General features: G+C 40.3%; 1 protein-coding gene and 1 long non-coding RNA gene across 2 annotated transcripts in view; one reads left to right on the forward strand and one right to left on the reverse strand.

Moving 5' to 3' along the window:
* LOC134796255 (uncharacterized) overlaps positions 1–15,208 on the reverse strand; it is a 289,712-nt gene that overhangs the window by 115,249 nt on the left and 159,255 nt on the right. The gene's annotated exons all lie outside the window — the stretch shown is intronic.
* Positions 1–15,208, forward strand: part of LOC134796251 (uncharacterized) — a 45,392-nt gene that overhangs the window by 26,759 nt on the left and 3,425 nt on the right. The window contains exons 6-9 of the mRNA XM_063768299.1: positions 8,547–8,688; positions 10,272–10,527; positions 11,565–11,755; positions 12,196–12,393. Coding sequence (XP_063624369.1) covers positions 8,547–8,688; positions 10,272–10,527; positions 11,565–11,755; positions 12,196–12,393 — 787 coding nt within the window. The remainder of the gene's footprint in view (positions 1–8,546; positions 8,689–10,271; positions 10,528–11,564; positions 11,756–12,195; positions 12,394–15,208) is intronic.

Consider the following 15,208-nt stretch of genomic DNA (forward strand, 5'->3'; position numbering starts at 1 on the left):
AGGCGAATAGACGAATGAATGAACGAATTCGCTCTGTCTGCTACTTTTCACCAGGTTTTACCTGTTTAGTGACATCAGCTCTATCGCTGACCTTGCAGTAGTTGCAGTCTTGGCTGCCCACCAAAATATTGTCAATAACTGGACTTAACGAAACCCATTGAGAACCAAGCCCATTCATTAAATATCATTGTTTGAACCACCTGAACATACATTACCTACTAGTCTATAAAGGTTGAATGGGCTCGTTTGTACATATTAGTGTACATACTTACTTGTATCGTAACATGTACTAATATTGCATAATTTGCAGGGACTATATCAACTATATGAGTTCAGTAATATAATAACAAAGTTGACGTTTTTGTAGTTAGAATCTGTTATAACAATCTATTATAGCTTCTGCCCGCGACTTCGTCTGCATACGGTGACGTTGATTAATAAAATCGGGCAAGTGCGAGTCGGACTCGCGCACGAAGGGTTCCGTACCATAATGCAAAAAAAAAAAAAAACAAAAAAAAAAGCAAAAAAAAACGGTCACCCATCCAAATACTGACCACTCCCGACGTTGCTTAACTTTGGTCAAAAATCACGTTTGTTGTATGGGAGCCCCATTTAAATCTTTATTTTATTCTGTTTTTAGTATTTGTTGTTATAGCGGCAACAGAAATACATCATCTGTGAAAATTTCAACTGTCTAGCTATCACGGTTCGTGAGATACAGCCTGGTGACAGACGGACGGACGGACGGACGGACGGACAGCGAAGTTTTAGTAATAGGGTCCCGTTTTACCCTTTGGGTACGGAACCCTAAAAACTATCGTCCTCGTATCGTAATATGTCCTTCCTCGGGTCTCAAACTTTCTCCATACCAATCATCAAATCGTTCCAGCGGTTTGAGCCTAAAGAGATCAGGCACAGATACTTTTGCATTTATTAGTTGGAATCTAAACCAATACGCACCGGCCCCAAATCTCATGTAGCTTTTGCCAGCTATATTCTAGACTTTCTAGGGATAGTTACTCTTAGGGCTACCATCACAGCACTGGGATCCATCTGTGGGGTTGCGCCAAAATATATACATGACTCTATAAATTAGGATAGAGTTGTTGTAGGTCAAAATTCCGAAACATAAACCCGTTTTGGCAACCTTGCTACCGGACATTAGAAAAATTGAACCTAATAAAAGACATCAAAGGCAGTCCGCCGAATTCTCCTTGAAACGATTACCCAGCTATTTCAGTTCCTCATTTGACCAAAGTTTTAAATTGGTACCGTCATGCGTCATGTTCGCTCCGATGATGCTCGCTGTCGTTAACCCACCAAGGCCGTATCGCCAGACCAGTGTCAGTCGATGCCGATTGTCTCTAACATCTAACAATGACTTTATTTATGCGTTTGCATATGAAATTAATGATTTTGTTTACTTAATGAAACTACGTGCTACCTAAAAGTGTGAGCCGATCCAATGAATTCAGCAGATATTATTAATCGAAAAGGTAGGTATTTTCGCCCGCCACTTTTCGTTTAGATGTGATATCTGATATATATTATGGACTGGATGGGTTGACCTCGCGACGCTAAACGCGACCAGCTGAAAGCACGCCAGCCTGCTTCCATTCACTACCACTATGTGGCTGGTGTTCTCACGTGAGCCACGTGAGAACGTGGGCACGTGCCCTCATGTGCGCGGGGGTTCACCTCAAAGATCGTCTACGTCAGCCATATTCGGGCGCACGAGCGCCGAGCTAACTAGGAGTCGAATGGTCGAAATCGGCCGGAAGGATCATCATCATGATCATTATGGACGAAGCTATGCTATCAATATATTTTCCTGCTTCGTATGCAACAGGTTTTTAATGTAGGTATTTAATCAGAAAGAATGTTACAGGCGATTTCAGTATACTGAGTTTAATTACTAAAGGATTTCTTTCGGTATTATACTGGCTTGTTTTGTTTTAGTTAACGACAAGCCACAGCATCCTAATTTGCCTTCTGCGATGTCCAAAAACGCAGTCAGATTTAGTTGCATACAGTTCCTTAATGTACCCAGTCTATAAAACGAAAGCGAGATGATACGATGTCGAAACGTACAGTCGGTTCCTTACCATATGTATCCACTTTTCTATACAATTAGTATGGCGACGTGGTTACCTAAGTTGGGGCACGGCCCGTACTTAATCTTCAAAAGCATTTTCAGCAGAGTTTAAAGTATCAAGGACTGTTTCGTACAGATATGCTTGGGTGCATATGAATTTTCATGCTTGAATACGTATCTTCTCTTTGCGAAGCCTTTATGTATCGGTTTATTGCGTGTAGCTATGCGTTCACGAAATGAGCCGAATACGGGTTTCATGAACCCGCTTTTTTCAAGTTTGATAGGCAGGTAGATTTCACGTTTTACCACAGTCTATAAAAAAATACAGTCATTCGACGAAGCAGTCTAGACAGGGCAATCGTGCGGGGTACGAGCGGCGAGGGATGGGTCGCGCGCACCCGAGCTGCATACATCGCCATTGTTAGTAGCTCGGTACTACTTACCTACAGGGCTAGCGTGTTTTATAGTAAGTCAAGTGCAAGTTTTGTGACAAACGTACTGTTGTTATTGTGCGGTGTCGGCATTTACGCAAAATCAAAGGCGTCGCTCCACTGTTACTTTTTACACTGTGGTTTTACTGTTAAGTTTTAACATTTTAACAGCGCCACATAACTTTGTGACATGTAACGCAACGCCAAACCACAAAAGCAATTAAGATAAGTACGTAATGTTTAAATAAAAACACGTTTTTAGTCTTTTTTTTCCTCCTACATATTGAAATGTATATTTTACTATAGGGACCTCTACAGTTCTTGTGTACCTATATCTATATCGTCATGCAAAATACACACACACATCACATGGGGCTTTAGCCCTAAGGAACCTAACACGAAGGCAGAAAAAGATATTTCGCGTTCTCTCTATCGCTCGAATATGCATGAGCGATAGAGAAGCAGATAACGAAATTTAGATTTCTGATGTTCGCAGTAGGTACCTATACCGCCCCTTATTGAGTTCCTCGGTATATGTTAACCTAAAATAATTTAAATATCTGAATAAAATAATTATCAGGGGACACCTCTCACAGATCAACCTAGCTCCAAACTAAGCAAAGCTTGTACTACCAAAGAAAAGCCGCCAAAGAAAAGGATTCGTCCTTTGTATCCACTAGGTTGCTATGTAGAGCCACTTATAGAATTATAGAGCTACCTACAGTCATCTATATTGTTTTGCTTTAGCCGTGTTTTGCGCACTAAGCATACTAAGAAATTCCATTACAGAAAGTACCTGTAGTTTTAAGTTATATTATAATGTTTTGTTGTTCATATTATCATTAGTCCTATAACTGAAACCGTTAACTTTCCAGGATTTTCGTTTGGTTATCCTATAGATAGCTTAGTTTTGTTTTATGGCAATCCTGAAAAGTTACGCGTTTCTGAACCAAACAAATTATGACTAACGAAAATGCGCACAAACAATAGATTATAACTTAAAACTTTTTGGGAAACAATACAGACCCATCACAAAAGACTAGGTACTAACAACCCAAACCGTACATCTATATTTATGAGATTGTTTATCACGTTCAACAAAGCGCACGTCATTAAACACATACCAAGTATATTTATCCATTAGCACAACGTCATTTAATATAGGTAACTAGGTAACGTGTAATCTGTAGACTCGCTTACTATTTTGTTTACTGAACGTCTGTTGCTACTCGAGAATTTATTTCGATTCGTGTTTGAGTCGATTAAGCGGACATAAAATTGGAGGCGATTTTGTTTGGCAACCGATCGTATAGAAATAACATCCGATATTAGCCAGGGTGGTCTAAATCTGGTCGGAATTGATATTTACTTGAGATTATATTTAACACAGATTAATGCACATATTTGCACTCATGGACTTTTTTGTCCTTTTTGGTCGTTCCTTCGATAGGATAGTGTATAATATTCGTGTATCTTTCTGTCCTTGTAAAACCTGCGGTCACTGCTCGTTGGAGTTAGATTTTGCCGTCTGGTAAAGTGCGCATCGCTTTTGAAGTTCTGGTCTGATGACGATTGGAGATTTGAGCCTGAGGGGAGTTTTTTGTTTTTACTATTACTTCGTGGGTGTTATTGATATGATTAAAGTGCGGGCGTAGCGACAGACATGTTGCCCACGGAGTTTAAACTTTGAACGATCTCAAACAATAAACAAACTCTTGTCGAACAACGCTAAGCATGACGGTAGAGCTTGTATTACATGCTCAAATGCTACTTGAGTTGAGTGGTCATATTTCTTGTCATATTGCTGACTAAGGAGCATTCCATGAAATTGTCTACCATTTGTCCCGTACAAACGCGAATTTTCTGAAGATTTGCAGGTATAAGAGTTTCATTTTCTATGACACAGAAAAATAATCGCCTGCTTTAAAAAAAAAGCCGAAAAAAAAGTCGCAACACAGGAAATAAAATGCGTTTGTACGGGACAGCCCGTGGAATGCTCCTAAGAGGTTTAATCATGCCTAACAAGGTAACGAGTGAGTGGCACAAAGCAGGCGCTCGGATACAGGCCCGCAGACAGGACACGCCACTTGTGCCCATTTCACGCGGGACTATGCAGGCATTTAGTTACCGCATGAAAGTTGCTCAATTTACATTAGCAAAGGAAACATACATCCATACTAATATTATAAATGCGGAAGTGTGTATGTCTGTCTGTCTGTGTGTTACCCATTCACGCTTAAACCGATTTAGTTAAAATTTGCGGTAGAGATAGTTTGAGTCCCGGGGAAGGACATAGGATAGTTTTTATGTCTGAAATCATCCCTAAAGAGGGTGAAAGGGGGGGGGGGGGGGGTAGAATTGAGATAATTAATGAATTGCCCGTTAATTGATGTATAGTCGTATCATCGAGAGCGTGGAATTGCATATGTAGTAGTATTGTTTGTTTACAGGCATTCTATATTTGAATTTTCTATTTTCTTGTACTATCAGCATACAACCACTACAAATGCAATACCATCTTCTCGATAATTCAACTATAAGCAATTAAGCATATGTTCAAATTGAATGATTGCCATAAGACTTTATCCAGGTGCTATACTGGCTCTAGCTGCTGTTACTAATTCCACGCAGACGAAGTCGCGGGCAAACGCTAGTAAATAATAATTTTACTGCCAATAACGAAAATGGAAATTTCGTTTTCAGCCTCTCTATTGCTCTAATATTTACGTTTTTCGAGGTAGAGCCTTAGCTTTGGATTGGCCTTATTGGTTCGACTCCCGTGAGCAGGATGTTCTGAATCAGCTATTCAATATCTTCAATGAAGATTCTTCATTAATCTGAATGTATTTAAACTACCCATTGAGGTAGGTCGTTGAACGTCTAGGTTCAGTTGATTGGCCCAGAAACCTCGTCTGCTATATGTACAGTCAGCAGCAGAAGTTGCTAAGCGGACGAGGTGTTCAAAATTACCTTGACACGCTCTTATTCTCTTAACAATAAAGTCGCGTGAAGATCATTTGAACACCTGGCCCGCTTAGCAACTTCTACTGCTGACTGTACTCACGCCATTGTTGAATTTTCCTTGGTTTGCCAACCTAACCTAATGTGATAGATATAGAAAAAACGATTGAATTAATATACTTAGTAATAAATTAGTCCAATTTGGACATCTCTCGTAGACGTTGTGTAGGACGTAGGTCGGTATATTGATAATGATATTTAATCCAAATGATTCAGACATGGGATCGGCAGCCTAGCGTTTATGGTAGATATTTATTAGGATACAACCATTCATCATTATGAATGACGCATTACACTATAATGACGGGTTGGGCATACTATGCCTTCCATATAGAATTATAGATACGAATATCATCCCGAAATAATCTGCAACATAGACATTCTGTCTTATCTGTGTTGTATTCCTTTTCTACTTGATTAACGTGATAAAGGTAAAGAATCTATTATTTTGGAGGAATTCGTCGAATGCGGTTTGTTTGACATAATTATTGAAAGTCATAATGTAATGATTGTCAGATTATCATTAGTCATAATTCTGAAACCGTTAACTTTTCAGGATTTTCGTAAGGGCATCCTATAGATATCGTTTTCGGGGGTCCTTACGGATGCACTTCGACCCATAGGGATCTTTCTCTATTCTAAAGATAGGTTGGTAAGGTTTATTTTATGGCAATCCTGAAAAGTTACGCGTTTCTGAGAAGAAACAAATTATGACTAATGAAAATGCGGACAAACAATACATTATGACTTAAAACTTTATGGGAAACAATAGAGACCCCGTCGAATGACTGCTAGTCTTCTCACAGTGATCACCCAATCAGTTTTGTTAGAATATTCTGTAATCTTTTTCAACGAGCGCAAATAGGTACCTGTCTATTTTCCAATCTAGACCTCAACCGTCTAATTTCAGTAAATTATAATTCCGTATTGCATTCGATTACCTAATTTAGTCATCAATTCACCATTCATCAATTTGCCTACCGCCATCACGTCCTAACACTCCATAACAGGAGTGCAACTTTTTACCGTAGGTACTATAAAGGCGTTGCAACATTAGATAACCGTTGTCTATACGTCCTTTGTGTTGCATCGCAATGTCCATTATTATTTATGAGGGCACCAAAGGACGAGCATAGACAGTAGTTGTCGTCATCGCACTGTTATTTCGCCCGGTTAAATTGAGCTGTTAGGTTCGGTTGATGAATAAAAGCATGATGTGTCAATTTTGTCAGTAGAGTCGGACCAAGCTAACTCTGCGCAGTCTTTACAGTAATAAATATACATGGCTAAGTGTCATTTTATGGAACTTGCCAACTATGTAAACAAAAGTCATTAGTAAATTCAACATTCGGAGACAATTTCAATATGGCGGTTTGCTTACATAGTTAGCAAGTTCCATGACGTCAAATCAAAGCTGAGACATAGGTACATATATACATTTACTTGCCGTGCCATAATGTACTGAATGACTAGACCTAATATTTGTTGTGTTGAAGAATCAATTGAAACCCTTTTGCGTACTTACCTTACATCATCAAAAACAAATTATAATATTAAACGACGTTGAGTCGTGGGAATTGTGTAGATTACTTTCTCTTTCCAGTCTTTCTTTGGTTAGGTCATCAGATAAAGCTTAAATAGATGACAAGAAATGCTTTTGTTTTAAATGTATGAGTTAAATTATAGTTGTTGTTGTAGAGGTCGGATAAAGAATAAGATAGAACTATTGCGATCAGCGACAGTCGATTTCAAATACCTATATGTTGTTTTTCGCCTTATTAGAAAGGAGTAAGGTGCAAAAGTGTAAACATATCTCTGACGTCAACTATACTTTCTTCCCAGGACCTATTCCAGCCGGCTTTTTCTGAATGTTTTTAGTGATTTATAAATCATAAATTACCATAGAGGATTTTCCATACAAAAAGAAAGGTGCCATTGGCTATTCTCTTGAAGTCCAATGTTGATAATCTGTTTGTTCATTAATCGTATCGTTATTAATCATGCGAATAAATTAGCTCCTAGTTAAGTAATTAACTAAAGAAATGGCATGTGCGATTAATAGTAAAAACCACTCTGTGTTCATTGTACTTAATTACTTCTTTGAAAAGCAAGGGAGGGAATGACGGGAAGAAGGGACAGGTACCTTAGGTACAGGTAGACTGGATTCACTTGGCCCTGAACATTGGTTGTGAATGTTGTGATTGTGTGCTCTTAAAATACTCAATTCAAATTTTTTTACGGTTTCTGAGACAGTACGTACGATTAGTTTAAAGTGAAATTGAAACCAAGGAAACCAACGAATCTTCGGAAGAATTTCTTACGCAAGGATTTAATTATTTGTTTGTTTCATCGTAGGGTAAGTCAAACGTGCAGTTTATAAGCAAAATGTAACTTTTATTGGTTGTCATAAGCGTTTATTGCCAAGATTTAATGAATACCTCCCTTATACCCTTATATTATTTTATACCTAATCCCCAATACCTCCAGTCACATACAATCTAAAACTTTATTCTTTGAATTAAGTACTTTATTTTGATATAAATGGTAATGTACTACATATACTTACTCACAAATTGTACTGATAATTCAATAAAAACTTCGAGAATGTAAAAAAAACAATCCACGTGGTAATTAGTTAATTAAATAGCAGGAATTTCATTATTTATGTTTGATTCATTATTGAGTCAGAGTAGGTAAGCCATTATTTATATATTTGACGCCGAGTATTAATAAAGTTTTAAATACAAATATGTAATTCCATTTCTTCTTAGGTTCCGAACGATTCGTGCGTAAATTCGCCTTGCGTTTTTTGCTAAACGTTTATACCCACTCACGACTACGCAAGTACGCACGGCCACCAATTTCCAATGTGTCATTCGTGCGTAGCGTTCGCCGAAGACAGTAGATTCATAGTTTCATTGAGTAGGGTAGATACAAATGGGGTTAGTGCACTCTACGCGTTTCTCAATCGGTTCTTATAGAACGTTTGTATGTTACAGACCAGCAATGGGCGTGACCTTCGGAGGAGGGCTGCAGCACTCCCGCTCGGCCGTGCTGTCGGCGCAGGTGCCCCCGCATTACCGTCCCGTGATGCCCGTGCACGCGCTCCTCAACAGCGCGTCCAGCGGCCACGTGGCGCAGGTAGTTGTCCTTCTATAAGTTAAAATCACAACGGTAGACGTATAGGCGCACTAGAACCGGCGTCTCTAGAAGCTATACTGCAAGCATCTGTATCCGGCCTTTAAAACTGCCGTGTGTTTTTAGCCGAATCAGGCTATCGTCAACATCATCACTCTGATGCTGTAGATGTTTGATTCAAAAGAATTTCTCTTGGGGCTGCTAAACGAGGTTTCTGTGTGATTTAAACAAAGAAATGATGAATAGATATGCCGAGCCAACAGCCGAAGTCAAAAAGTTGCCATAACTATTTCATGTATCAAACTACTACTAACTAACTGTGTGTAACTATCAAACGATCGGTGTTATCGTAAAGTATCGCAACTAAATAACCGTTTTAAAGAATTGGCAATATGCAGTTATTTAAATTTGCATGAATTTACACAGCTAAATGATAACAGCTAGCGTTTAGTATTACTTACATTTGTTAGCATTTAATTGCCATGCGTCTGTTATCAGCGAAATGCTATAATGTAGGCCTAGATAATGTCATTTGCATTTACTTAGCGATTAGAGATGGGTAGTGAGTAAATACTCACGGGTAAATACCGAGTAAATACTCAGTATTTACTCAATATACCCGTATTTACTCGTTTATACCCAAATTGGTGGGTATAAACTATTTAGAGTGCTGAAAGGGGCATATAAATTTGAAATATAGGTGTATTTTGTAAGCCGCTACTGGATTAAGCACTCAAAATAGTAAGAAATGTATTTTTAAGAGGGGCACTCCATACATGTAACTAATTGTCACAAAAAAAAATTTCAGAAACGACCAACGTGTTGCACATCATTAAATGGGTTTTTAAAAATAACTGGTATGTTTCTAAGAACATTTTTGGATAAATTGAATATTTTGGGAAAAAAACCGTTTTGAAAGGCCAAAATAATGTTTATCTCTCTATAACTTTAGAACCAAAGTTCAGAAAAAATATAAAAACATATCGGGAGATTAGCCGTATAATAGAGTACAAAAAACAATATTTTGAACATCATCGGTTGAGCCATTTTTGAGTTTTCTTTAAAAAACCCTCAATAAAAGGTCGTAAGTGCCGCGTAAACACGCACTTTTGCGCGACATGCAGTTATCTAGAACATCGATAGAATTTAAGTACCATACTTTTAAAGTAAATACCTTCTTATTTAAAACAAAATTGTTAACTATGCATTATCACAATTTGCCTCTCACTAATAATTACCTTTTTTTTCTAAATTAAGCGTTCTATATGCTTTTTATTTTATAGATATTGTTAATACACGTTAGCACTCTTCAATAAAAGACAATTTCGTTCTTAAATCTCCCTTTTTGAATATTTTATAAGCAATCGTTTTTACCCACCTAAATGAGTAAATACGGGTATTTATCGGGTGCTTTGAGTAAATACCGAGTAAATACTCAGTATTTACTCACCCCTACCCATCTCTATTAGCGATTCATCAAAAAGCCGGTTTAAACACGGTTTCTCGAGACGAACACTATTATTTTATTTGCCTTATTCCCTCGTTGAAATAAATAAAGCTAACTTATTACATTTATACAATTTCAGGGTCCACGTGTCCACTTCAAACTGCAGCCGCAGCAGAACTTCCCAGAGAAGAAGAAGTCCCCTCCCTCCTCCCTCACCAACGGGAACGGGAAGAGCATTCGTCCACAGTTCGTCCCCGGGCTAAAGCGCTCCAAGTCGCTCACGTCAGCAGACGCGCTAGCGAGTGGAATGGCGGCGTTAGGACTGGCTGCTGATGCAGGGGACCTGGGGAACTTTCCGCAAGAGATACAGGAGTGCATAGACAAGGCGCTCGAAGGTAAATGTCTACAGCTAGTTGCAAATGTCTACAGTTGGCAGAGATTGACTGAGAAGAAGTCTCCTCCCTCCTCCCTTACCAACGGGAACGGGAAGAGCATTCGTCCACAGTTCGTCCCCGGGCTAAAGCGCTCCAAGTCGCTCACGTCAGCAGACGCGCTAGCGAGTGGAATGGCGGCGTTAGGACTGGCTGCTGATGCAGGGGACCTGGGGAACTTTCCGCAATAGATACAGGAGTGCATCGACAAGGCGCTCGAAGGTAAATGTCTACAGCTAGTTGCAAATGTCTACAGTTGGCAGAGATTGACTGAGAAGAAGTCTCCTCCCTCCTCCCTTACCAATGGGAACGGCAAGAGCATCCGTCCGCAATTCGTTCCCGGGCTAAAGCGCTCCAAGTCGCTCACGTCAGCTGATGCTCTAGCGAGTGGAATGGCGGCGTTAGGACTAGCTGCTGATGCAGGGGACCTGAGGAACTTCCCGCAGGAGATACAGGAGTGTATCGACAAGGCACTCGAAGGTAAATGTCTACAGCTAGTTCTAGTAAAGAAGAAGTCCCCTCCCTCCTCCCTTCCCAGCGGGAACGGGAAGAGTTTCCGTCCACAGTTCGTCCCCGGTCTAAAGCGCTCCAAGTCCCTCACGTCGGCAGACGCGCTAGCGAGTGGAATGGCGGCGTTAGGACTGGCTGCTGATGCAGGAGATCTGGGGAACTTCTCGCAGGAGATACAGGAGTGCATTGACAACGCGCTCGAAGGTAAATATCTAGCTAGTTCACTAGCTGGTAGCAGCTCATACCCGTCATCCTTGTCAAAAGTAGTACTGACGTCGGCTAGTAGTACTGCTTTGGCGAGTGCAAAGGCTGCGCTGGGGCTGGAGGCTGACGCTGGAGGATTGTATCGATAAGCACTCATCGGGACTCACTCTCTCACTCTACACTCGTAACGGGACTTGCGAACGCATTCCACCACATTCTTTGCCGTGGCGGAAACATACATGACTTTAAGTTTAAATCTTGTAATGTTTGTTGTCTTTGTTTTACAGACCCTAACTCCGTATGCGCACGAACCCTAATGGACGCCGTGGGGCACCTGGTGTCCCGCGCGGTGGAGTCGCCGCGCTACGCCCTCCCGGCCGCGCGGCGCTGCATCGCCGTGGTGGAGCGCGAGCAGACCGAGACCTTCCTCGAGTCGCTGCTCAACACCTGCCAGCAGTGGTACCACGACAGGGAGAAGGTGAGTCGCTTTGGTTAATATCAGTGCCTGGTGAGGAAATCGATGGCGATTATCACGCTCGGGGTGATGAAAATGTGAAATAAGGCTCAGAATTTCATTATCTACTTGACATTTGGGAACTGTGTATACTGTGTATAGGCATGCCTCTGTATGGACATGCCTCGCTCAAGTCGACGGAACTCTGGCGAGGCACACACCCGTGTTGAGCTGTTTTGCTCGGCAATTTCCTTCGTCTAACTCGTGTGATCTGTGTTCAATACGTCCCATAATAGCTGCCAGACGGGCGACAATATTACATTTAAAAATACAGTGGTACAGACAGTGTAGTCCTTTATGATGTAAAAACGTACGACTCACCAATTAAATTAACTTTTTTGAGCAATATCTTTTTGAATTTCAACGGTAAACTTTTACTGAAATCTGATATTTGTAATTTCTAGCTGTTGGGCACAATCGTAGGCGGAGGCCGGCCGCGGCTGATGGCGTTCCTGTCGTTCCTGCTGGAGATGTACTGCCAGCTGCGCCGGCGGGCCATCCAGCGGCGCGGCGCGTCGGCGCAGCCCGGCCACGTGCTGCTCACGCTCATCTGCAAGTGCTGCGAGGACTGCATCCGCCAGCCCGTGCCCTCCGCCGGCGACGTGAGTGTTGCTTCTTTACTTGTTTTAGTTGCCCAATTACGTTGAAGATGGCGCTGTAGGTAGAGTCTGTGCGGAAAGAGAAGAGTTGCGGAATGTATGGGACAATACATTCCATTCTCTTTCCGAGCCCTCGAACCCTCTACTTGAGGCAATTCCACTAATGGACATGAAAAAACTCAAAATTTGTATCTACTTTGTTACTTTTAGGAATAAAATGCCTTTTTTTCGTCAGATTTTGAAGAATAAAGAGATCCTTTACGAGCTGGAGCGGGTGTGTTGAAAAGAATTTTTACTTTTAACTGATAACTTTGAATGATATATTTAATAACGTCCATTTGGATTTGAATCGTAGTTTTACAAAAATTCCTCGTAATGATGTTGTAAAAAAAAATGTTTCTCTCGGTATCAAAGTTTGTTTCACTCTTGTGTATTGAAATCTTGGAGGACATAACCAAATGGAGACGCCTTGTCTGTAATTTTCTGTACAAAACAGTCTGCCGATTTTGGCGGGGGCGGGGCACGTCAAATGTATAAATACGTAACGTAAAAAAAGCCATGTCAGATAAACGTCAGTCCATTTATGTTTGACTATGTATGACCACTGGTCATAGAGTTTCCACAGAGGGGAACGCCTGTTAATAACTACTCCGTTTGGTTATATCCTCCAAGATTAAAAACCTTACAAAGCTGAAGATCCTTTTTGAACCACTCGCTACGATCGTGAATCAATGGATTTTTTCGCTCGTGTACCAATAAGTACCTATTATCTTAATTAAAACCAAAATATTACTTTGCTAATCCGCGAAAAGATAACGTGCTAGTCAATCAGTGCTAACCCGTTATACTTACTTGCGTATTTTTACATGCAATTAATATTTCCACCCTCCCACCGCAAAAATAAATACGCAAATAAATATAACAAACCACCACCAAAAGAATAAACCTCGACACGTGTTTCGCCTCTCTACGAGGCATCCTCAGGAGTTGTTGACGGTCTGACGCCCGGCAACGGAATGACCTGTCTAGAATGGTCGGCCATATTTATACCTTGACCACTCCCCCTACCGTGCAAGTGTGAGTGAGATGGAAAAATTCGTAATAACGGCGATGACGCAACATTCAATTGTTCGTTAAGAATCATGCCCCTATTGTTGTACCTAATTATTTCCAGTTGTTCCAGAACACCCAAACGCAATCCCTTTTCGCAAACATGTAAAATATCAAAAGAATGATTCTCAGATAAAGTGTGACCTGTATCTAATAAGTGCTTTGCAAAATTGGACTTCTCTGGATGGTTATGTCTATATGACGCAACATGCTCTTTATACCTAGTAGTGAAACTACGGCCCGTTTGCCCCACATACACTTTATTGCAATCGTCACAGGTAAGCTTATAAACTCCAGACTTTTTCCCATTCTCGATCTTATCTTTGCCATTGCAAAGCTTCGAGTGCAAAGTATTATTTGTCTTAAAGGCCACAGGAATGTCGTTAGACTTCAAAATTTTGTAAATTGCATCAGACAACTTGCCAACATAAGTTATGCTCGCTTTATATTTCTTAATCGGTTCAGAGGATCGTGCCGCATACAACATAGTGTTGACCATACTATTCCGCTTTTTCCTGATGATACCATCCACAACAGACTTATCGTAACCATTCGAAACTGCTAAGTGATAAATATTATTTAATTCAATCTGATAGTGTTCATCAGAAAGAGGCACAGTCAACATTCTATGCACATAACAATGAAAAGCAGCCAACTTATGCTGCCACGGATGCGTGGAAGAAGCCGGGATAACTGTATCGGTATGTGTAGGCTTACGGTAAATTTTGAACTGATGCCTGTTGTTTACTTTAGTGATTGTTAAATCTAGAAAATTCAATGAGTTGTCTTGCTCTAGTTCCTTTTTAAACTTAATTTTTGGATGCTTACCATTAATTTCAGCAATAAATGCATCCAGCAGGCCCATACTACCCGTCCAACAAATAATCAAATCATCCACGTATCTAAAATAGTATAATATATTATTGTTGCCCGCAATATGCTGGTTCTCAAAATGGTCCATAAAAATATCAGCTATTAAAGGACTTAGTGGTGAACCCATAGCCAAACCATCACTTTGCAAATAATACTGTCCCCCAAATCTGAAATAATTTTGTTTCATACAAATCGCTGTTAGATCTATCAATTCATCTACTTCCCCTGGATGTAAACGTTGCCTTTCAAAAAGACCCTTAATAATCTCCAAAGTCTCTCCATATGGCACATTTGTAAACAAACTGTCTACATCCAATGAAAGAAGAACAGAATTATCTGGTATGTTAATGTCCTGGATCTTTTCTATTAACTGCAAGCTATTTTTCAAGCAATATTTCGGCTGGAACTGGGACTTGTCTCTTATAATGGAATTCAACCTTTTTGCCAGATTATAAGTTGGCGCACCCAAATATGAGACCACTGGACGAACTGGGATATTATCCTTATGAATTTTGGGAAGTCCATAAAGAATAGGAGCTCGTGGATTCATAGGCACAACCATACTCTTCTGATGTTCGGTTTCAAAAACAAATGAAGAATTCTTAACTGCTTGTCTAAGATCTTTCTGGAACTCTGGAGTTGGGTCTCTTTGCAATCTCGAAAATCCGTCACCTTGAATAAGGTCTAGTACTTTCTGATTATACTGTCCCTTCTCCATAATCACAATGCAGTTGCCTTTATCTGCCTTTGAAACCACCAAATCACTGTCTTGCACTTTCTGTTGTATAGATCTTAGCAGCAAAACATCAGAATCAACACACGCACTCTGTGCTGG

Source organism: Cydia splendana, chromosome 13 (assembly GCF_910591565.1).
Source record: "Cydia splendana chromosome 13, ilCydSple1.2, whole genome shotgun sequence".
In the NCBI taxonomy this organism is placed as follows: domain Eukaryota; kingdom Metazoa; phylum Arthropoda; class Insecta; order Lepidoptera; family Tortricidae; genus Cydia; species Cydia splendana.